This window comes from Lagopus muta, chromosome Z (assembly GCF_023343835.1).
Source record: "Lagopus muta isolate bLagMut1 chromosome Z, bLagMut1 primary, whole genome shotgun sequence".
NCBI lineage: Eukaryota > Metazoa > Chordata > Aves > Galliformes > Phasianidae > Lagopus > Lagopus muta.
The window spans coordinates 64,492,489-64,516,647 of NC_064472.1; the positions used below are offsets into that span (position 1 = coordinate 64,492,489).

At 41.1% G+C, this 24,159-nt stretch overlaps 1 protein-coding gene across 7 annotated transcripts in view; it reads right to left on the reverse strand.

Moving 5' to 3' along the window:
* Positions 1–24,159, reverse strand: part of PLPPR1 (phospholipid phosphatase related 1) — a 159,042-nt gene that overhangs the window by 48,573 nt on the left and 86,310 nt on the right. For all 7 annotated transcript variants that reach the window (XM_048932420.1, XM_048932421.1, XM_048932426.1 and 4 more), the window contains exon 2: positions 21,441–21,549. In XM_048932420.1, coding sequence (XP_048788377.1) covers positions 21,441–21,503 — 63 coding nt within the window. In that variant the 5' untranslated portion in view covers positions 21,504–21,549. The remainder of the gene's footprint in view (positions 1–21,440; positions 21,550–24,159) is intronic.

A 24,159-nucleotide genomic window follows, 5' to 3' on the forward strand; every position in this document is an offset into this window, starting at 1 on the left:
AACCAGTCACCAAGTGATTTTTTTCCAACCTTGACTTCTGGATAATGCCAAAGTGCACTACAGCAGAGTAGCTTTCTGCAATAGAGTACACTCCTCCTGATAAAGAGTTGTTTGTTCATGTCCAAGATGCATCTTTCTCTTCCTGAAAATCATTCCCAACTTTCCTCCACATGGAAAAAAAAGGAGTTACCTTCCTTCAAGAAGCCATTGGGATCAGTAGGCCATTGCCTCATCCGCACATTGTTATTCTTCTGACGAATACCAAAGAAGCTAAAAAAAAGTTCCCTGTCAGATGGACAAAACTAAAAGCTGCTGGCATCATGTCTGGTCAAAGGAAGAGAAAGAGGGGACCTGATCCAGGTCTGTAAATATCTAAGGTGTGGGGGGCAGAATGGCGAGGACGGACTGTTTTCAGTGAGTGGAGACAGGACAAGGGGAAACGGCTGGAAACTGCAGCATAGGAAGTTCCGCACAAATATGTGCAAGAACTTCTTTACAGTGAGGTGACGGAGCACTGGAACAGGCTGCCCAGGGAGGTGGTGGAGTCTCCTTCTCTGGAGATGTTCAAGACCTGCCTGGAGGCCTACCTGTGCGACCTGCTGTAGGGAACCTGCTTTGGCAGGGGGGTTGGACACGATGATCCCTGGAGGTCCCTTCCAACCCCTACAATTCTGTGATTCTGTGATTCTGTGAAACTGTTTTTCATTCCCAGCACCTTTACCTTGCAGGCACAAGTATTTTCCTAGGAGGAAATCCTTACAAAAGTGTCACAGAGTTGCTGTGCAGTGTTAGAAAGAGCAGCTCTCCAGAAGTCCTATGTTACTCAGAATACTCTCTCAATCTGCTCTCTCCTTAGCCGTTTCGTAGCTTTCATCTCTCCTGTTCTAGAAACATAAAAAAGGCCCTTTGTTCATCTCTGCTCATCAATTTGCCTCTTAGGAAAGACAATCTCAAGCAGAGACAGGCCTCTCAGGTTCTTTTGGTTTGTTCTCAGTTTGTTCTCAGGTACAAACTCAAAGGAAAGAAGAAGGCCCATGAAATGTGGAAAAAGGGTCTGACTACTTGGGAAGAATACAGGAATGTTGTCAGGGTCTGCAGGGATGCGACAAGGAAGGCTAAAGCCCGCCTGGAATTAAATCTGGCAAAGGGGATAAAGGATAATAAAAAAGGTTTTTTCAAGTACATTAACAGTAAAAGGAAGGCTAGGGAGAATGTGGCCCCCCTGCTAAGTGACGGGGGTGTTCTGGTAACGGGGGATGCTGAGAAGGCGGAGATACTGAATGCCTTCTTTGCTTCTGTCTTCAGTGAAAAAGCTCCCCCTCGGGAATCTGAGACCCTGGAGATTAGTGAGAGGATCTGGGGAATGGAAGACCCCCCTTCTGTCAGGGAAGAGGTGGTCCGGGAGCGCCTAGGCAACATCAATGTTCAGAAATCCATGGGACCCGATGGGATTCATCCACGGGTGCTGAAGGAGCTGGCAGAGGTGATTGCTGAACCGCTTTCGGTCATCTTTGAGAAGTCTTGGAAGACGGGGAAGGTGCCTGAAGACTGGAAGATAGCCAACGTCACCCCGGTCTTCAAAAAAGGCAAGAAGGAAGACCCAGGCAATTATAGGCCAGTCAGCCTCACCTCTGTCCCTGAAAAGGTTATGGAACAGCTTGTGCTGGATGTCATCTCCAGACAACTGGAAGAAGAGGAGGTTATCAGGAGTAGTCAGCACGGGTTCACAAGGGGGAGGTCGTGCTTGACCAACCTGGTAGCCTTCTATGATGTTGTCTCTGGCTGGGTGGATAGGGGGAGAGCAGTGGATGTAGTCTACCTTGATTTCAGCAAGGCATTTGATACTGTCCCCCATGACGTCCTTATAGCAAAGCTGAGGAAGTGTGGGATAGATGAGTGGACAGTGAGGTGGGTTGAGAACTGGCTGACTGGCAGAGCGCAGAGGGTCGTTGTTGGTGGTGCAGAGTCCGGTTGGAGGCCTGTAACTAGCGGTGTTCCTCAGGGGTCTGTGCTGGGTCCGGTCTTGTTCAACATCTTCATCAATGACCTTGATGAGGGGATAATGGCCACCCTCAGCAAGTTTGCTGATGATATGAAGTTGGGAGGATTGGCTGACACGCCTGAAGGCTGTGTTGCCATTCAGCAAGACCTGGATAGGCTGGAGAGCTGGGCAGAAAAAAACCGGATGAGGTTTAACAAAAGCAAGTGTAGAGTCTTGCATCTGGGGAGGAATAATGCCATGCACCAGTACAGGTTGGGGGATGACCTGCTGGAGGGGAGCTCTGCGGAAAGGGACCTGGGTGTCCTGGTGGACGACAGGTTGGCCATGAGCCAGCAGTGTGCCCTTGTGGCCAAAAAGGCCAATGGCTTACTGGGGTGCATTAAAAAGAGCGTGGCCAGCAGGTCAAAGGAGGTGATCCTCCCCCTCTACTCTGCCCTGGTAAGGCCTCATCTGGAGTACTGCGTCCAGTTCTGGGCTCCCCAGTACAAAAAAGACAGGGATCTCTTGGAGAGAGTCCAGCGGAGGGCCACGAAGATGGTGAAGGGCCTGGAGCATCTCCGCTATGAGGAAAGGCTGAGTGAACTGGGTCTGTTCAGCCTTGAGAAAAGGAGACTGAGAGGGGACCTGATCCAGGTCTGTAAATATCTAAGGTGTGGGGGGCAGAATGGCGAGGACGGACTCTTTTCAGTGGTGAGTGGAGACAGGACAAGGGGAAACGGCTGGAAACTGCAGCATAGGAAGTTCCGCACAAACATGCGCAAGAACTTCTTTACAGTGAGGTGACGGAGCACTGGAACAGGCTGCCCAGGGAGGTGGTGGAGTCTCCTTCTCTGGAGATGTTCAAGACCTGCCTGGAGGCCTACCTGTGTGACCTGGTGTAGGGAACCTGCTTTGGCAGGGGGGTTGGACTCGATGATCTCTGGAGGTCCCTTCCAACCCCTACAATTCTGTGATTCTGTGATTCTGTGATTCTTAAAAGCTACCCCTTTGGGCAATGCAAATTTGAGTAGAAAGAAAATCTAGTTCTAAAAAAAATCAGTACCTTCCCCCATTTATATTTCAGTGAACATTTGTGGGTAGACCATAACACTGAAGAGATGTGAGGTTTAGAGAAACAGTAATAAACTCAGTTTAACGCTTAGGTAAAACTACTGTTCTACAGTATTTCACAACTCAGAATACTTGAAAGTAAGCACAAAGTTTCACACAAGCCAAACGTTCAGACACTACATATTTTGAACCTATTTCTGTCACCTCTGGAAAAAAATAATGCTGCTGACACTGATTTCCAAAGGTGCTAACAACAGACTCTATTATGTGAAAGTTTTAATAATCACAGAAGTGCTGTGGGTTGGTGTTTGAGGTTAGGAGCAGGTAAATAATTTGGCAGAAATTAATGTGCGTCCACAGACAAAAGGCTACGGTCAGATCCTATGACACATCTGTCTTTGCATAGAAGGGGCTTTCCCTCCGATAGGTGGCAGCTCCACAAGCTAGCTGTGGTCATGCCAAAAAGGAGCACATTTCATTGCTTTTTGCTAAGAATCAAACTGCCATGTGCTGTAAGAAATATTTTGACAGGCATTTAGTTCTTCACTCTCCTTGTGGTCAGGGTCCTTACTCCTGTGTGCCTGGACTGTTTCTTCCCTTCATAAATGGGGCTTTGATAGTTTCATCAATTACAACAAATGACAGTTTTAAATTCTTAGCCCTGCTGACAAGTTCTTCGCTTATTATTATTAACTACTTCTTGCAGCAGTCTAATATTCTCTTTTCATTCTTTCCTATAGTGGCACAGCAGGCTGACATTTTAAGCCTGTACTTAATCCCCCTTCTTTCCCAAATACATAAAAACACTTCATCATTTTCAAATGACTAATACTTCAGTATTCCTGTTCTGCTACCTGCTGAGGAAAAGAAGAAAGGGAAAGGCTGAATAATGGTGTTTCAGAGATAGCACCTTTCTAGATGACTGCATTTATTTATTACTAAAATGCATACTAAAATGTTGCACCACTGCAATGGACATATAACTTCATAAACATATATTTCTAAAAGAAAACTGCTTTCTTTATCTTTCAAAAGTTCTGTTGATAGTTTAAAGCTGTTGAAGAAAGAAGAGACTTACAAAGAAGGAAGAATTCAGCTAGCAGCTACTGAAATACACTTAGGTTTTTTTAGACAAATCTGAGAGTCAAGTCTCAAACTGCAGCAGAAGTCAAGATAAAAGATGTCCTACATAGATGCTGAGATCCTGACAACAGTCTGAGGAATCTATGTAGGCAAGTGTCTCTGCCTCTGTTTCCCCAGCTCTAAAACTGAAATGTAGCTTCCCTTATAACATGGGTGCTACAGTGGTTATTTCAGCACAAGGTAGAGCCATCAAATAAGAGAACGACTACATGGAGTGATGACCAAATACACACATGTCGAGATGTCATGCCAGACTGTTTTCTGTGCTCCACTTAACTGGTGAGGTTGGCATGCATCTTTAGAGATCACCTACTCCAGGCCCCTCGCTCCAGACAAAGTCAGGATGGCCAAATTCATGTCCAGTCAGGTTTTAAAGTATCTTAAAGCGTAAAGGTTCTGCAATCCTCTAAGTATTTGTTCACATTGATAAGATCCCCTCCTTAATGTTCTCCCTCCATCTGAACAGCCTCAGCCCTCTCAGCCTTTCTTCAAATTAAAGATAATCTAGTCCCTTATTCATCTTCATGGTTTTTCATGAGACTTATTCCTGGTAAGTCCACATCTTTTGTACTGGTGAGCCCAGTACTGGACAAACCACTTCAGATGCTTATCTTCAGCACTGAGCAAAAGGGAAGGATCATCTACGTCTGGCAACACTCCTTCCAGAGCAGGCCAGGAGCCTGTTGTCTTTCTTTCTCGCAAGGGCACATCACTATCTCATGTTCAGCTTGTCCACTGGCACCCCAGGTCCCTTCTGCTCCATAATAAGATCAGTAGTCATGCTCGATACTCCTTGTCATTTTCACGTCCCTTGTATGATTTGACACAGTTTCCAGGATTAATAGCTCCATTGCTTTCACAAAGACCAAGCAAAGACTGGCCACCATGCAGTTCCCTGAATCTTCTTATTCTTCCTGAAGACATGAGTGACATTTAATCTCTTACTGTCGTCAAGAACCTATTTTAGTCACCATGACCTTTCAAAGTTTCTCAAGGTTGGCAAGTGGGAGCATCAGCCAGCTTCTATGTATGCACCTCACTGGAGTTCATGGACTTGTGTATGCCCAGTTGTTTAAATGTTCCTTAGGCTGATCTTCTTCTTAACTAATATTAAGGCTCCCTTGAACCAGACATTTCTGCCTCAAGAGCATTGGATTCTCAAAGGTCAATCTTACTGGTAAAGGCTGAAGCAAGGAAGGCACAGATACCTCTTAAACTTTTCTTTGTCCTTTGTCATCAGATTCCCTGTGGAACCAGGTTCAGCTGTAGGCCCAAATCTTTTTTATTCTTTCATTTACTGCTAATGTACCTACAAACAACTTTCTTGTTGACTTTTGCATTCCACTCCTGATTGAGCTCCAGGTGGGCTTTGGCTTTCCTAATCCCATCCCTGTATGTTCAGCCTGTGTCTTATATTCTTCCTGGATCACCTGAGATATGAAGTCAAGCAAGCATCTGACATCAGCAACTTGATCATCTGTTTCAGGGAGCTGTCACCAATGTACTTTAGAAACCTCCTGAAATGCTTATGTTCTGCTTTGTTGTCCCTCAAGCAAATACCTGCGTAGGTACTTCCTTTTCACAGGCTTCTTCCTGTTGTCTGAACACCTCATCTGTTACTTCCTGATCAGCTGGTCTACCACAGACATCCAAAACAATATCAGACATTTTGGTCTACTTGCTAGTTCTGAACCCACAAGCTCTCATCTGGTTCAGAATCCTTCCCAAGGCAGACATCCTTGGCCCAGCTACTCTTACCTAAAAGGTCACTCTCCCTTCTTGCTTTCGCATCCTGTCCTTCTTAACAAGCCTCTTGTCTATCTGTGGCAGCACTCCAGTTATGTGATGATGTATTACTACAACACCAAGGAGAACACAGCCCCTCATTAATCCTAAACAAGCGTGTGTGATCATCCTTTCATCAGAGAATACATGAGCCCAAATCATGAATGATAGAAAGACAACAAGCTGTACTGATTTCCCCACAAAGGCACGGGAAGTTCTTCCTCTCCTTCACTTTTGTGCTTATACCTGATGTGATCTCACTTAACCTGTTTTGCTGATTAGTGACTCCTTTTCATACCATGCTGCTCCCTTTGGTTGGATGTTGTCCTTCCAATCTGACCACTTTTTCATATGGCTGTTGGTCATTTTCTCCCTCTCTCTTCATTTCTACTTTCAAGGTTTCCTCTCCATGTTGCCCAGCCTCTTTGCAGCGATACTTTTGCCCTATTTGGCCAGGTGGATCTACTTTTAAGAAGTCTTGACTCTCAAAGAGATTTTTGAGTCATTTGAAAGCAAATCCTGTTGCTGACATCGCAGTGCCACTGCCACCAACATTTACCTATCTCATCAAGCCAGTCCTCCTTAGGCTTTTCCTCCTGACTGGCAGAATGGAAGAGACCACTGTCTGGGCTCCCATGCCTTACTACACTGCATCTGGAACACAGCCCCTAGACAGCAGATCTGGTTGGGCAGGGGCAGTGTCCTACCACTATCACTCACTGTATAGTTCCAGTTCAGCTGGCTCAGGTGCTTCACTGAACAAAGCTCCCAGCCGTTGCTGCGTATCTGCACGTATGGACTTGGGTAACTTTATGGGGTTGTATCAGATAAAAAAACACAGTAACAGTGAGTCACAGAAAATCGAGATCTCTAGTTTCATTCTAAGTGAGTGAGTGGCACATTATCTATTAGCAGAGTGAATACAATAAATTAGAAATGACAAGAAAAAAGTCCCAAACAATCAGTGTTTTTTGATAGAAGTTCCCTGACGAGTTCTGTGTTTAGATATCTGACATTCCAATACCCCTGTGACTGATCACTGTGTTCAGTAAAAACACCAAATCCCCTTGTATCACGGCTGGCCAGAATTTACCAATCCAAAACTGTCTGCAGAAGGTGGAAAAATCAAATCTAGTCTAACAACACTGACCTATCATCATCTTAGCTGCCTATTCTGTTGCTTATTTCTTCCACATTTAAAGGTTTTCCCCATAAGTAGACAACCTGGGAGGTGGCTGGAGCTCTGAATCTTTGTCATTAACAGAATAGCTCAGATTAAAATTCATAAAATGTGCTTGTGCTTCTAGACAGGTGTTATTTCATAGTGCAGTGCAGGTTTACAGTAGTTAGACATTGATGAATGCAGCAGTTACTGCCAAAATAAATTATCTACTGATACCAAGGTAGCAGATCGCTTAGTCCAACCAGAAGAATCAAATGGAGACAATGTTTTAAAATAAGCAGGCAACTGTCAAAGACGTTTTATTTCACCTACATGGACACAGTCTTATTAATATGTATACTGCCTTATAAAATCCGTTCTGTTTGCCTCCAACAATTTTCCAGCTGAACAGGAAGCTTTAAAAAAAACAGTTACGTAATCACTTTGCATCTTATTTGCTGCTTCTAAATAATGCTGCGTCTGAGCCAATCCTTTTATACAACTATTTTATCACAGTTTATAATCTAACAATAGTCATGTTAAAAAATCAACAGCGGCCACTTCGGTTTCCAGAATCTGTAATCATTTTTCTACATAATTACGAATACAGAGATTGAAGAATGAGATGGAAGAAGGAAAATCTTGCATAAAGTCACTAGGTTTTAGTGTTTACTAGTGTTTTTTTTTTTTTTCTTTCACTTGAAGATAACATTCCCTTCATCTGTTAGTCCTGTCAAAAGAAGTAGAAATATTCACTATTTGCTACAGCCGTTAGCCTGAAGAAGTTAGGTATTATTTAATTCAGCTGCTGCTCCTTTGAATATGCTGATATCAGAGACCTCCAGAGATCTCTTCCCATCTGAATTTTCCTGCAAGCCCACAACCTTTCTTTTAACTTGCATTAGTGTAGACCTAACTCTCTGATTCAGCTGACCCTGGCTGCCTTCCTTATTCAAATCACATCTACTGCAAATTTCTTCCAGCTGCCCCAATGTTTGTTAACTTTCATGTCTGCAGAAAGACTCTTGCAATAAGAATGAACAGCCTGAAACTCATCATGATAAACTCATGCTGGAATGAATTCATACGAGACCCATGCCATACAAAGCACTGCTCTTCCCACAATTAGCCAGTTGGAGACTCTCAGCATGTTTCCTACCGCTAAACCAGAACAGGACTGATTTTTGATTTGGCTGGTTCAAGTGAGCTCATAAAAATCATGGATGACTGCTGATTTAACTGGCTCCAAGTCAAAGATTAGCAGAATCACGAAGCTAATAAAAGTGTAATCTGTGATGCAGTCTCTTTGAAAGGTTAATTCATGCCATTATAACTGGAATCTCACATTGTGCAGGCACTCACAAGAAACTCGATTACATTTATGAGCTACATTTATTCCTTTTTTTTTTTTTTTTGCTATTGTTTTATTATAAATGCAGTAATGGTTATAGACTACAATAAATCAAATAGGAACTTAATCTATAGCTCTACTATGAAAAACAAAATATCACAAACTCTTTTGATAAGAGATTTCAAATCCCAGTAGATAAAAATGGCATTAAATCCATAATGCTGAACTTTTGCACACGTAATACACACGCAATACATTTCTTTGCTTTAATAAAGCATGTAACAAGTACTGATGTGTTATTACCATAAATAACTACTTTCAGATAGGCAAAGTTTATACTCCAGAAATAAAGCCATTAAGTGGTGATGAACAGTGGATTATTGATTTTTCAGGACATACATGCAACACTTAATAACAGAACTGTGGGAAGGAAATGCAGCAGTAATTCAGCCACTATGTAGCCAAATCTAGACATTCTTTTAGTTGTTAAATTTACCCTACTGAAATCAGAGGCAAAACTGACAGTGGCACCAGCAACAATTTCACAGTCATTTCCAACCTGCTTTCATTTGACTACAAGCATGTTTTTGGTAGCCTTTATCAGTAATTACTGTAGAAATGTAAGAAGCTATCAATCATTCAAACTAATTTTAAACCTTTTAGAGCCTATCTCCCCATGTGCGAACACATGGGGAACCCTTCAGCAAGGTTCCCCATTCATCCCCTCATGCAATAAGGTTGCAAAGAACATCAAGAAAAAGAAGTACAAAGCTGAATTCATGGTATGTGTAAAACTTTGGAGCAAACCAGCCCAGCTTCATACACCTCCACCATCTCTGTGCGTTATCCCTAGCCACAAAATACACTGCACTGCATGAAAACCAAACTCTTCACTGCAAGACCAACAGAGATCACTGACACAAGGCTTTAGGTATGCTTAGGCTGGTGCAGATGGTAGTCCCAGTGAGTACTATGAACACATCACTTGAAAGAGAGTTACAGAGCCTTATGAACAACCACTTGTTTTCTCGGGCTGTGTATCAGCTCTGTTACAATTGACTAGATGCTTAGTGACATACTGATTAATCACTTACCTATCAGCCCTTTCTAAAAATCCATCCCTAGCTGAAATCTGATCCTTTCAATCTACCTGCTTTAAGATGAAGATGATTCTTCACTCCTGACTGTTAAGTTAAATCTGGAGTGCTCCAGGATGAGCTAATACAATTTAACATTGGATATACCAAAATCACAGATATCCCAATCTTAGAAAGTCTGAGCTTGCTAAATTCATCAGAAGTACTATTTTACGCATGACATCAAGCTGAAATAAAATTTGTTAAGACCCATCAACTCTGAACCTGTGGGTCAATCTCTGATCACTACTGTGAGTAAACACCATCACAAGGAATGATTTCATGACTTATGATTTCATGTATGTTAGGCTTCAGCTCACATTTAGCACAATTTGCACAAGTAACAAATTCCAAAACACCAATTCACACTTACAGATTTCTGCAAATTTATCTTATATGGAAGATTTTCATGTAATATCTCAAGTAGCTGCACTTTGTTCACAGCTGGGTACAAACATAAGAGTCTGTGCAAAATTGGACAGTATATGGCTAGACTTCTGGAAAATGATCTGAAAACTACTTATATTATATTCAATATTTCCCTGAAGTTCCTTGTGAAATGCATCACTGAAGTGTAGTCTGACTGTGCAAATGTATTAGAGAAAATTATATTTATTGCTAAAAACCTGGGATGTGGGGATGGACTGAGGAGGATCGGCCGGCCTCCCTCATGAGCAGTCACGAAACCTGAGGTGCACCAATCTAAGTGAGTTAGGAATACAGAAACATACAGCATCATTTCTTCTTAGAACTATGTTTTGTTTTATTTGCTGTCACACACCGTTGCAGCCATCATAGCTTTACTTCTTTTTGTGCCAGTAACCAGATTATTATTCCGTTGTAATTTGAAGGGAGAAGATACCAGTTCTTGGGGAAGTTCCAGGACGGGCCAATATTTTAGGGTGGTAAAGTAAGCACAAGACATGGCAGGCTGATTCTTGAAACCAGTTCTAAAACTCTTTGGAATGTCTAAAGAAAGAAAACACCAATATTCTTTAACAGCTGAACTGTTCATACTCACCTATGACTCTACACCTGTAACACTGCTAGAACAAAACTCTCCTCCCTTCTGCTGTCTGGAGTGGTTGGTTGGCTGGCTGGTGGTCAGAACTGAATTATTTTGCCAGCCTGGTGAAATAGGGCACAATGGTTAAATAGACCTAAGGGAATTCTCCATAGTCAGAAACTTTGAATAGGCTTGGTAACACAAAATATACATTAAAAACCTGCTTTGCCCTGAGGTTTCTCATACCTTTCCTACTGATGGGTTCTGGGAAGGCTGGATATTGTAATTAATGTTACTCAATATGGATTTTGGATTCCTATTCATTCCTTCCCACCTTTTTTGGATTTGCTTCTAAATAAATGTAGGGATATTCCTACAGATTGCAGAAAATGTATGGTCACAGATGCAGATCATAAGAAATGGTGTAACTGTGCCATGGCAGAGTCAATCACATGATAATGCACTGCATCTGCAATGGTTGTCAAATTTTCTTTCATCAGAGTAAATAGCTCAATGTTGCGTGCTTGAAAGAGAAAGTATGAAGCACCTTCAGATCTTTGAACAGTGCAAAAAAAACCCCAACAACAAAAACCTCTCCTCATCTATCATAATCTGCAACAAATACTACAATCTAAGTGTACTTCTGAAAAAAGGGAAGAATTCAGCAGTAATTTTCATTGACAACAATCATTTAACATCTGCTCATGTTATACACTGTTGTATTTATTTTCATATTGTTTCCTGTGTTAAGCCTAATGAAAGTTGCCCAGTCGTTACTAGAAATACAATGATTTTTAGAGGACTGAATATGTAACATTTGAAACTTCAATTAAAGAACTCTGTTTTTCTAACATATTTTTTTACAGTTCATTTATAAACAATATTAATTACTAATTTTTTTTAGCAGTAATCTACCAGAAGTGTGTTTTTTAACCCAAAATTTACAAAGTATCTCTCTTCTTAAAAATCAAAGGAAATCTTATTTATTTCCCCAATTACTGAGTAATTAAAAAATCACTATTCTTTCTGAACCTGGTTGTACAGACCAATGACGTACAATTTTAAGTGATCATAAAAACTGTTGGTGATTTTCAGGACACAGCAAAGCAGATAAAGCAGTGTGTTCACAGCAGTTTCTGCCATTACCAAATACAATTTTTTATCACCCATAAGAGCAAAGAATTTTTGCTACTGTTAAATTACTGCATCAAATTAATTGTTGCAGAACTGGAGACAATATTCAGGCTGTCAAATGGATTATTTGCGGTGGGAAAATTTCAGAATAAAAACAGGGGATATAAAATTGGGTTCATATGGCTGCAAGCAATGGTACAATCCTTCGGTCACTTATGTTTTACAGAAAAATGTAATAATGCAATTAATCCCTCTTGGGTAGGCCCTTAATGTTAATTTCTAAATGTCCTCAAGAAGATAATCAAATAGCAACCTGTTTTCTTCCAGAGTGCTCATCTCAGCTATGAATCTTCTGCTGTAAAAGGTTTTGTACTTTTTGTCTAATTGTGAGAGGCCCAGAAGGAATATCTGTTCAAAAAATTAAATTTCATGTTGTGGAAAGGTGGGGTTGGAACTAATCTTTAGGGCCCCTTCCAACCCAAGTCATTCTTTGATTCCATGACACTAGAACCACCTAGCAATTCAGCAAAATCAAACCAGTACTCATCAGACACCCATTTAATGAGATTAAGCTGATGGTACGCTATGGAGTTATCATTGGAACAAGTAAGTATGTGACAGACATAACAGGAAAGCAAGCAATTAGGAACGGAGAGCATAAAGAGATATTTATAAAGAGACAAAGAGCAATGGATGTATTTGCTGAGTGAGCAAAAAACGAAGCAATGAGTCTCAGGAACCAGAAGTGACTGAAGCATAGGGATTATTCAGAAACATCATCTCGCACCAAGAGAAGTGCCTTTGGTTTCGCACAGCATCTGTCACCATCAGTTCACACACAGTTCATCACAAAAAGATGGAGGAACAAGGCACTGGGACTGTGTGTGCAGAACCACAACAAATTGGCTTGTCTGGGCTGCTCTTAGTGAAGAGGAGTTGTCTTGGGTGCCAGGAATGGTGTGGTGAGCAGGACTAGGGAAGTAATCCTGACCCTTTACTTGGAAATGGTGAGGCCCCACCTGTAGTACTGTGCTCAGTTTTGGGCATCTCTGTACAGACAGGACATGGAGGTGCTGGAGCAGGTCCAAAGAAGGGCAACAAGGCTTGGGAAGTGCTTGGAGAATATGCCTTATGAGGAGCAACTAAAGGAACTGAGGCTCTTTAGTCTGGAGAAGGGAGATGGTTGAATCGCCATCCCTGAATGTGTTTAAAATCTGTTTGATTTGGTGCTCAGGGATGTGATTCAGTGGATGGTTGTTAGAGTTAGGGCAGTACGGTTAGGTTGCAGTTGGACTCAATGATCTTGAAGGTCTTTTCTAACCTGAGCTATTTTATGATTCTAATGATTCTAATGCTTCTTATTTACTTCCGTGGAAACTACAGCTAATACAAAGAGCACAATAATACTGTTTGATAGAGCAAATTTTCTGCTATAAAATACTATTTTTCAGCACATTAGCTCTCTGTCTTCACCAGCAATGAGAAAGAGCCCATGTGCCATCCTCGTAACAACCAACAGAAGTGACCCATCGTTGCTATTGCCACTGCTGAAACACAGCTCCCACCACCTCACATCCACTAATTAGTCTCAAAAAACATTCATAAATGAATGTTAATGGGTGCAGTTTTCTGCATAAAGGAATTCAGTGACACACCTTTGCTTCATCTGCACCTCCATATCAGATGCCATTCTACCAGACCACCAATCCACTGCCATCTGTCACACAGCAACAACATGTATTGGTGGGAAGCTTCAACCTCAACTGCCATACTACCAACATTCACCTCTGGTGTTGTGGGCCATAAAATAGCAGGCACTATTTTTGGAGCAGACCTCATTAAATTAATAGTATATATATATAATACAAAACAAAAGTTATTTTATTTTTTAATGTTTTTTATTAAAACATATAAACAAGACAGCAGCAAAACCACAAAAATAATGCGATATGTGACCCTGTTTTTGTGAAACTGATTTCTCAGTCTGGTTCTGGAACTGGCTGTAGAGTGAGTTCTCATAATGAGGCCTCAAGGTGTCCAGCGAATTTTTGATGAAATTTCACTCTTTCTGCACTTCATCCTTGAAAACAATTGTTCACAAAGGTATGTAGTGCCAAAAGCAATGGCACAAGTAAGGCATGACTGTGAAGAGAGAGATATCTCTCTCTGCCAAGAAAGGGCATAAAAATGTCTGATAAAGAGATTTGATTAGATGTTTGATTGCAGCTTTGCACAGTACAATTGAAAATTTACAAGTATTGTACTTCCGTGGACTGAAAATGGAGTTGCAAATGAAAAAATAATTTTTTCAATTTTTTTTAAGCGACCTTGAAATCAGTTCCCAAATTCCTTTATCACAATGGAAAGCATGGCTGCATATTCATAGGACTGCGTTTAGCCAACGTATCAAAATACAAACAGTTATGTGCCATCAGTGGAGCTGGCAGTGCACTGTGCCCCGTGCCCTGGTGTCAGCCCAGACAGGGTTAATGGCACACTGATGTCCTGCTGGTGCCAAGGGGCTGCTCAGCAGGAAGACCCTCTGCAGGGGGTGGCCAAACTGGGAGCTATGCTGAGCTGCGTGCAGCCTGCGGGCCACAGGTTGGACATGCTTGAGTTCTACAGCAAGGCAGAAGTCAGTGACACCTGCTGGAGAATCTTTCCTGTCTGCCTCAGCAAGAACCAAAATCATAAAGTCTCACAAGGTGAATACTGGATACCATTACAGAATGCAGCCACTGAGCACTGCGCTTGGACAGTTGGAAGTGAATTTAGCACATGTTGCCTCTTTGCTTGATGTTTATATTAAAGTTTGCCTAGATTTTGTGTGTTTTCTAGGAGAACCGGACATCGCCTTGCCAAAATTAAAACCCATATATTGACCATCCAAAAGAAACCCAAAACAACTCAATGTTCACACCTTTAAGAAATGCTAGTCAATGTAATACAAATAGCAGGATTCTCTTAGGAGATAAACAATTTTTTTTTTAAACAAAACACGAATAGAAAGTCACTCCCAATGTATTCTATACCTCTTACAAATGTTGCTTTGAGGATCACAACACGCAGAGAAAGACCCTTCACACTGCACTGGTAAAGAAAGGCAGAACTTTCCACAGTCCATGCACACTCTGCCAGAATTACAGATCACCAGCTGGTACACCCAAATGGACCATCTTTCGAGGTTTCAGAACATTTAAACAAACAAAAAAACCAACCAGAATTAAAAAATGTGGCGTGAATGTCATAACTGTTCTAATGATTTTTTCTAGTGATTTTTTCATAGTTTCCAAATGCCTGTTGTTCAAGAGACACTTGTCTCACTTTCACTAATGATTTCAATATTGAAGAAATTCTGCTGCTAAAGTTCAGTGATTGGCTTGACCATACAACATACTGGAAGGAAAATGCAATAGGCAGAGAAAGTGATGAATACGTTTCGATCTGTAAGTTATTTTCCTTGGAGTTAGCTTTGAATTGGTGTCAGAAGATAATTCAGTATGTCCAAAACTAAAATAGCAGAAAAAGCAAAGAAAAAATTACCTCACTGACTATGGAATAAAATATCTCGTGAGGCTTTAACATACCTACAGTTTGTTCAGAATAAATATAAGAGTAATGTTTTGTGTTCTGCAGCGTTTTTTATTTTCTTTCTGAGAGGGAAACAGAAAAGATTTTTCTTACAAAACCTTCAGTTCTATGCAATGTGCAATATATTGAGTTGTCAAGAAGAAACACTTTCTGCTCTGCCTGCAAAAACTTTCCTGAGAATAATGGAGATAGCATGAAAAGGTAGGATCTTCAGATTAGAATTTGAGAGATCTTCAGCATTTTAAGTTTAGATGGTTTTGATTATTTGAGCCTGCGCTAACCTACCCTGTCAACATCAGAATTACAATAATCCACAAAAAAGCATAAGGTGACACATACATCAATCATATTAAAGTCACTTGGTATTCAGTAACTCTTTGATCAGTTTAAGACAATTTAATTAAATCTGAAGCCAGAAAATTCCTCTGTTTTACTGTGCGAAGACACCTCAGATGCACCTTCTAGAAGGAACTGTACTTGAAATTTAATCCTCATATAACCCTCACCCTAAAACAACTCAAGCTCAAGGAAGAGGAAAATGAAAGCAAAAAGTGCAATATAGTCAGAAATTCCTGAATATTTTTCTCCTTTTCTTATCTAGATAGCCATTATAATCATAATTACCATTGAGTCACAAGAGATGAGAAGGTTATAATAAAAAAACGACAAGATGCTGCTTGATTATTGTTTCTCTATGAAGTACCATTACCCAGACACAATGGCTCAAAAGTCTCTTGCATGCTTTGACACACACAGTTGTGCAGATGCTGTTTACCGAAATATTTAACCATAACTTTCCAACATCTACCAGGAAATATAATCATCATACCACATCACACTTCCTGTCACTTATCATAACCATCAAATGTGCTGGAAAAGTAGTTGTAATCACTTTAATCCCACCAAATTCAGTCCGAATATATGCAGCTCTCTCTACCTATTTTGTCCCAGATTACTAACACTCCAGGTGAGAAGACATAAAAGAGAAAGACCAGAGAGCATGGAGCGCACTGCTAGGTCAAAACCTCAAGGCAGCTCACTATTCCTCCTGAAAGAGAACTGGGATTCACCACACAGTGCTCCCACTGCAAAAACCCCTTTTCTCTGCTCATGGATGTGCTGCTTACACCTGACGGTAGGCACAGTTGTCCTGATGAGGTACCCCCTGCCCCCTGCAGATTGGACAGTGAAAAACAAACCCCCGATTGTGATTTAACTTTCTGTCATACTTGTCTATTATTCATTAGAACACTTCAGAGATAAGTTCTGACCATCGAAAAGTCCTCAAATGATCTGCTGTGAAGTATTTGCACTTGCTGCGATAAATTTGGAGCCTGCAGACAGCCAAGAGCTCCCAAGCCTTTGCTGCACTCTATGGGTCCACCACTGAAGCCGCCTGAGTAGGGTATTCTGCCCTTTGCACTTCTAAACAGTCTGCAGCAGCAGGCAGCATCAGTCCTCAAGGAGCAGATCCTCAATGTCCCGTTCATCTCTCAGAGCAGGGACACATACCAGTTGAGTGACAAACAAAACTACTCCAACCTTGCTGCAATTTGCAATATGTGAACAATGCAGAAGAGAACTTTACAGAGATGTGAGAAGAATGGCTGGTTGGAGTAGATTACTGGAAAGAACTTCAGTGGAACCTTTTTGCTTTGCTTCCCTTATTATCCTAGCCCAGACGTGCTCTATCCAGAGAAGGAGCAGGATGAGGACTTTGAAGAATCTAATGAGAAAGAGGAGGAGGAATCTGAGGAGGAAGAACAATCCGAAGAGTCTGAGGAGGAAGAACCACCATCAGAGGAAAGGATGCAGAAGAGTCCTCCTCCAAAATCATGAAGCAGGGCCTCTCCAATGAAGTGAAGATAATTCAAGCCCAAATCCAGAAAAACCTTTGCAGCCTGCTGGGAGAAAGCAAAGCCTCCATCCAAGGTGAAAACTCCTGCTAAGAAAAGCCAAACCAACAGCCCCAGCCATCAAGAAACCCTCTGCTGGCAGCTCATCCAAGAAACCAGCCGTGAGTGGGAGGAAGAAAGTGAAGCCCCCTGCCAAGGGCAAATCTGCTGTGAGGAAATATCTTCAGGTAAAAAAGTAGATTTGTCCACTGTCAGGGAATCCTATGATCAAATCCACAGTCTTGTTTTATTAAGTCAACATGCATTTGTATTTCAGTTCTGGTGCTTAAACACTTTTTTGTTGTTGTTTGTTTAAGTGATCGGGAAAAAGCTGAAAACTAAATCAAACCAACCCAAGCATTTGTTAGATCCCAGTCCTGTGCTTTGTGCTTACCCCTCCCCTGGAACAAGTCATCCTTAGTTTCTGCAATTACTTTAGGACTCTTCTAGGACCTGTAATCTGTACATTTTATGGCGTTCCCTTTGGAACTTCAAAGAAGTTATCTGTATCTCTGTGCAGCAGGAACGTGGTGATTGGAGAAACACAACTCTTAAGTGAGAAGGTACAACAGCACAAGAGTCCTCCTTAGATCCCCTGCATGATGAGGTCCTTCTTGTCCTTCAGCTGTACAAGAGCTTCCTGAAGGCTCTCTCCACTGTCACTGGCTGCAAATGCTCCAAGGTGGGACACAGAAGGAGAGAACATGACTCTCTTGCACTTCCTAATCAACTGTTTGCACACTTAACACAATCTGATATAACAAATCATTATAAACTTTTGGTAACAAATGCCAGACTGCAACAATATTTCCCATGATACAATAAAGGACCATCTGGAAAGCTGCTGTATTATTTGTGAGAAGCACTCAGATCTGATAAGAGGCTAGAGATTAGTTTAATGAATCCATATTCAGTGTTTAAATGCTTAATGTGACACTGTGTTTCTCATTAGGGACTAAAAATGTTCATTTATCATTTCTATCATCACAGATTAGACATAACATGCTATCTCTATGTTATTAGAAAAGTTCATATTTTGTTTTAAAAAAATGGAATTAGTAGACTCAGACATAGCATGGAAGTTCTTATAATGAGCTATTCATCTTCAGATCAGGTTTTATAATAACTAACTGCTTCAAGTTAGCTGAGAGTGAAGAAAATGAAAAGGAAAAAAATGGAAATTGGAATAAGTGCTAAAACTGTGTCTCATACAGACTAGAGCATAATTGTATTTAAAATGTGCAAGCTGCTTGTGGCACCTTGTTTCCACCATCACTTATTTCAAAGGATGCTGCATATTGGGCACTTGCCCAATATCTACTCTCAGTTACTGTCAGAGTAACTGACATAACAACCAAGCTAAACTTAAATAATGCCACTTCTTAAGAGTAAATATCTCAAAATTTTGAATCAAAGCACTACGTTCTATGGAAGATAGTAAGGAAGGCAGGATATCCAGGGGAACATCCTAGAAATAATAATGTCATGATCACCTACCTTCTCACTCATGAGCACCAAACATGTCAGCTACCAGACTGTTTTCATGTGGATAAACTTTATCTGGAAAGCAGGCAATGTTTTTTTGCTGTCCTCCATGCACCTTTAGCAATGGCAGCCTAGTATCATAGAGCTTATCAACTTACCCTTAGTCTCATACACAAAATGTGGTAGTATGAAAAGGAAAGTGCTTTCAGTGTGTCTTGAGATTTACAAGGTTTTCAGATTGAATGGCTACTATCAATCATCTCTGCATTCCCAACAGGAGATTAGATTTCCTGTTTTTTAATGCTACAATGCCTGACACTGTAGTTCCAACAGTGCTACATTAAAAATCTTCACCTTGGACAAAAAAACAAAAAACAAACAAACAAAAAAAAACAGGGAAAAACATGTTTTCGTGCAATGCAGAAGAGAGAACATCATTTTTAGACACTACTTCTCTGATTGTACCTGATTTTTCATTTAAAATTATATTTTAATCAGGAAGGCAAACATATAAAAGGACAAGGAAAGTACAGAAATGATTTATTTTTGTGTTCATGTCAGTTTTGTCTACAGGAGGAACAATTTATAGCTCTGTCATACACTGCCAACCAGGCTCATCATTCATACATTTAAAGGACTAAAAACCCTCAGAGCAGCTCGTTTCATGTAATAAATTTGAGAAATTTTATTCCTAGTAGTGCTCATTATGTTTCTTCTGAGCTTACTGTAGTTTGTTCTCTGCTTTTACCCTTCCTTTCTCTAGGTGATGGGATAAGATAGTGGCTTGTTTCTCGATAAGAAGTCTCTCAGTCTCCTCAAGAAGTGGATGCAGAGGTTCCCCAGAAGTTGGATGTTGTGTCAATGACAAATCCCTGCAAGTCACTGGAAAGGTCAGTTGGTTTGAGCGGTACCCTCAGCTCCTGGCCACTTTCAGCATGGTTAGCATAATCAGCAATAAGGCAAATACCTCCAGTATGTAAGCAGGCTATTACTGTATAATCTTGCCCCCTTCTCTCCTTCTCTTTGTCCCCAGTGTGTAGGGATACCCCTTATCATAACAACAACAAGATCCAAGTGCTGAGCCACTAAGAGGATATGGGGAGCACAAATTGACAAGATGATTAAGCACATCAGCATTAGCAATAGCCATGTGCTGGGTTTACAGGAGATGGTGAGACACATTCTGGAACAGGGAACTATAACAATACACAGCACGCTGTTCATAAAATTAGGCTGCTAGAAGGCCTAAGTGAGATTTAATACAGAAATGCTGCTGGACAGGAAAATTTGTGTCTCTTGGGATACTTCCACCACAGTAAGGGAGTGACTCAGGTTCTTCTTCATAAAGCCTGGCTCCAGGTAATGACTTTATCACATGCTGTTCGCTAAGATTTTGACTTGATATGCAACGAGTTTGCCCAGGTGTAAATGAAAAGCCTGTGCAACTAACCGGATTGTTAATGACTTTTTTTATGAAACAGTAAAACTCTGATTAGAATTGTAAACTCTTGTCCCCTCCCCATTCATCCAAGTGTCCCTTAAAACCATCCATTGTGTTGTGTGTGACAGCCACCTTCCCACACCAGCATCTGCCCCAGCTGCAGCTGGGAAGACATGCTGAGCTACAGCAGTGGTTTTGTTATGCTTCTCCTCCATCTTCACCTTCCAACCTGACAGATTACTCCAGTAAGGGTGGATTGACTACTGCCCCTTCAGGTCATAAACAATACTTCCACTGGCTTTAGATTAAATACCCAGGGATTTTCTTACTGCTGCTGGAGCTAAGCTGGTAGCACAGAAAGTAGAGAGTGCATATAAAGAAACTTTAGGTCTTGGCTAGGGAAGATCCTGTGAGAAGACAACCACAAGTGGGTAAATGTTAGAAAGATCCTGGATGTCATTGTGAGGCCTGTTGTGAATAGCACTGATTTACAGTGCCCATTCTGCCTGCTGCAGCAGCACATTGGAGCTTTTCCAAAATTGCAGGGGGAATGAGGTAAGTCTTCCTGTATATCCAGCATTACAATTAGTCTTTTATCTGTTTTTAGTGCCTCTCTTGTCAGTAAGCATAAGACATCTCACAACTTGGGCCAAAGAGTAAGCACTGCATTCAAGCTACATTAGAGAGGTGACACTATGGACAGGCAGTCATGGCAATTATATCAAAATTAAGATGAGTTTTCACCCTCCCTGCAAAATAGATCAACACCCTCACTGAGAAAACCCTTACAGCCTTTTATCACCAGTTGAACGTTTGTTTCAGTATTGATTTTGGTCTGTCTGGCAGTGATGAGGTAAGAAACAACACAGAAAAGTCAGTCATATAGAGAACTGGGCCAATTTAAAAAAGTTGAGCTTAACAAACATGTGGAAATATCCACTCCTGTAACTGTACTTTTTGTCAATTCACACAACTTTGAGTTGCCAACTCCTTCTCCAAACTCAAAGGCTGGCTGTTCCTCACCTACATCTTATGTTGCAACTGAGCTAAAAACAGAGTTAAATGTTGCTTGCTAAGCTCATGAACTGTTAGACTACTAGGTCTGACATTTCTCTAAACGATACCTAGTCTTTATGCTGCCTGAAAATAGATACAAGCCTGAAGAAAACTGAGAAAACTCAAGTAATCACTTGCAGACTTACACCTCAGCTATTTGGCCAGCAAAGTGATTTTTTGAGATAACTGAGTGCTGCACTCACCTCAACAAAGATGAAGCAGGGGATGATGGAGTAACTTCTCTGGGTGTTGTTTCCCAAAGCCATTTCTCATCACACTTCTTGAGGAGGCACCGTTGAAAACTTTATAATCCTGAAAAAGAAAAGAGAAAGATATTTTAGTATATTCCACTATTTTGCAAACTCCACATTTAACATACCAAGGTTCATAACATGGCATTCTGGTCTGGGGAAACACACAAAAAAGAGCATAAAAGTCTAACTTGTGTTAGTTCGAAATAAGCTGAGAAGGCATTCCTTTTGCAGCACAAAAAATAACTGACAGGTAAGAAGTTATATCATTTATAGAGAAAAGAGCAATAAGGGATACAACTGTTGTCCTTAATGACAATCCACTCCCAAGCAAATTCTTCTTCCTCACAACACATTGTAAAACTACATTTTTGTCTTACTACCCTGCCTACAAATGTCTTCTGAATCAAGAGATGGTGGCAATTGACTAATGAACCCATGCTTTAAAAGACACACTTATGATACAATATACAATGTAAAAACAGTCAAGTGTTTATTTGCATGAAATGTGACCAACTCAGGAAGATATCATGGCTTATCCATACAAAAAAAATCCACAACCAAGCATATGTAACAAAAATGCACGGGTCTGCAAATTCTTTTTGTCCTGCTATAACCTACTATACTAGCTCAGAACCTTTCCTATGTACCATTACTTCAAGCTACTGTCTGTTTTTATTAACATACCATGTCACAGTCTGTGCCAAGACATTTAATTTCTTTGCAGCACAAAATTACAAAAGAAGATACAGAATTTTTATTGAGAGACTGTGATTTTGTGCATGAATGCACCAAAAAGCTGAGTCTGGCTCAAACAGTCTAAGACAATGGGACTGGTAGTGACCTAAGCTAGCAGACGAAAGGATCTGAAAAAGTAGCGTGTAGATCAAGACCTGCCAGGTGCGTGTTTGCAGGGAGCCGGAGACACCCATGAGGGTGCAAATCCTTTGCAATAAATTTAAACGTGAGCACAGATTTCACAGAATCATAGAATATTCACATTTTTCTTGAACACCAGCAGGCTATGACTAATGACCACCTTCTTGGTGAAGAGCTGCCCCACCTCTATCCTTGTGAAGAAGCTCTAGGCCATCATGAGATTCCCCCTCCATAGGCCTCACCTCTGTATTTAGGTGGGCACAACCTCACTTCCAACACACCAAAATCGTACACTGATGACAAGAATCTCATGGGCCTGGACCACAGGTTAAGAAAGAGGTGAAAGCTTGTGTATTTTCCAGAAGCTTTGCACATCAAGTAGATTCAGCTCCTTGACCTCGCTGGTATCAGGATGAGGATTCAGGCCCTGGCATATGGAGCTTGTGAGGCTCACTAAGGGAGACAGTGCTTTCTGACCAGCTCTCAGCAGAGGCACTGGAAAACACACTTAGCAGAGCACAGAGTTCATCAGAGGTTATGGACAGAGGAACTAGGTCACCTGCTAGCTCCATCCAACTAGTATTGCCACTTAAGGACTGCTTAGTACATTTTTCATCTCAGCTCTCCATAATTTATTTGAACCAGAGCTGTAAAATACATAATGCACATGAAGATTTTGATAATGTGGTTCTAGGACCAGCTGTAGTAGCTGCAGTGAAGACACTGTGTTAAGACAGCTTCTGGGTTCCCAGCCACTGAAAAATGCAGTTCTGGCTCTCATGCAATGCTCAGAAAATGCTACCTCTGACATGCTTCAGATTCCCATCCTACACTGTATCCCAATTCTGAAATACAAACATTCTGAATTTCAAAATGCCTGTTTTTTGAAGCATACTTCAGCTGCACTTAGGAGATAAAATGGGTTTTCTCTCAGGGATTTGTGCCTTTTTTGGGGGGTGAGAGTGGGTTGGATTTTGCTATTCCAATTCCATTTGGATTATAGAAAAATTCTCCAATCATTAATTTTTAGCTATGCCTTTCATACACTGGCTCTTGTGCAGCACCCTCTCCCTTTAGTTCATCGAACGCATGGTGCTTGGTGGAACAGTGGGTTAGAGAGTTAGAGCCACTTACAGTGCATTACTTCTATTAACTCTTTTTGTACCCGGGGATACTCTCATCAGCTTTTCTGCAAATCCTAATTTTCAAATGGCTTAGTGTAAATATGTTATTACCTTAGCACCTTCATGAATGCCATCCCAGATCCACCTTTCAAACAAACAATATTTTTCATAACACTGTCTCATAATTTACAGCCGTGCCTCCACTTCCAATGGCATGTTCCTAATGAAGGCAGAGAGCTGCAAGCAACCTAGGAATTTAAGAAATGTTCTCAGCAAATGCATGAAGCAACTGCTGAGGTTTCTCAGCAGACCTATAAAAAAGTTTAATTTAATGCTAGGAGACTCCTTATGTCATAAATATGTGTCACTATATCTGTTTTTTCATGCTCATTGTGAAAAACTGGTCTAAAAAACCTGCACTTCCTATGGGAAAGCATTTTACATCAGCTTCTCTCCTGTGTGATGACACATCTGTGTCAGATGTAAGTAGTCTAAAACCACATAGTTGCCTGACCAGGCTGGTAGACTCCCACTCTGTGGGAGAACTCTGTTAGCCTCTGCTTGTCATGTTAGGTCTTTTCATTGGCTCAGTCTCCAGAAGAGTGGAGGGGAGGAACAGCGTGATCTTAGGGAGCACACAACCTTTTGTCTCTCTCCAGTGAGTCCTC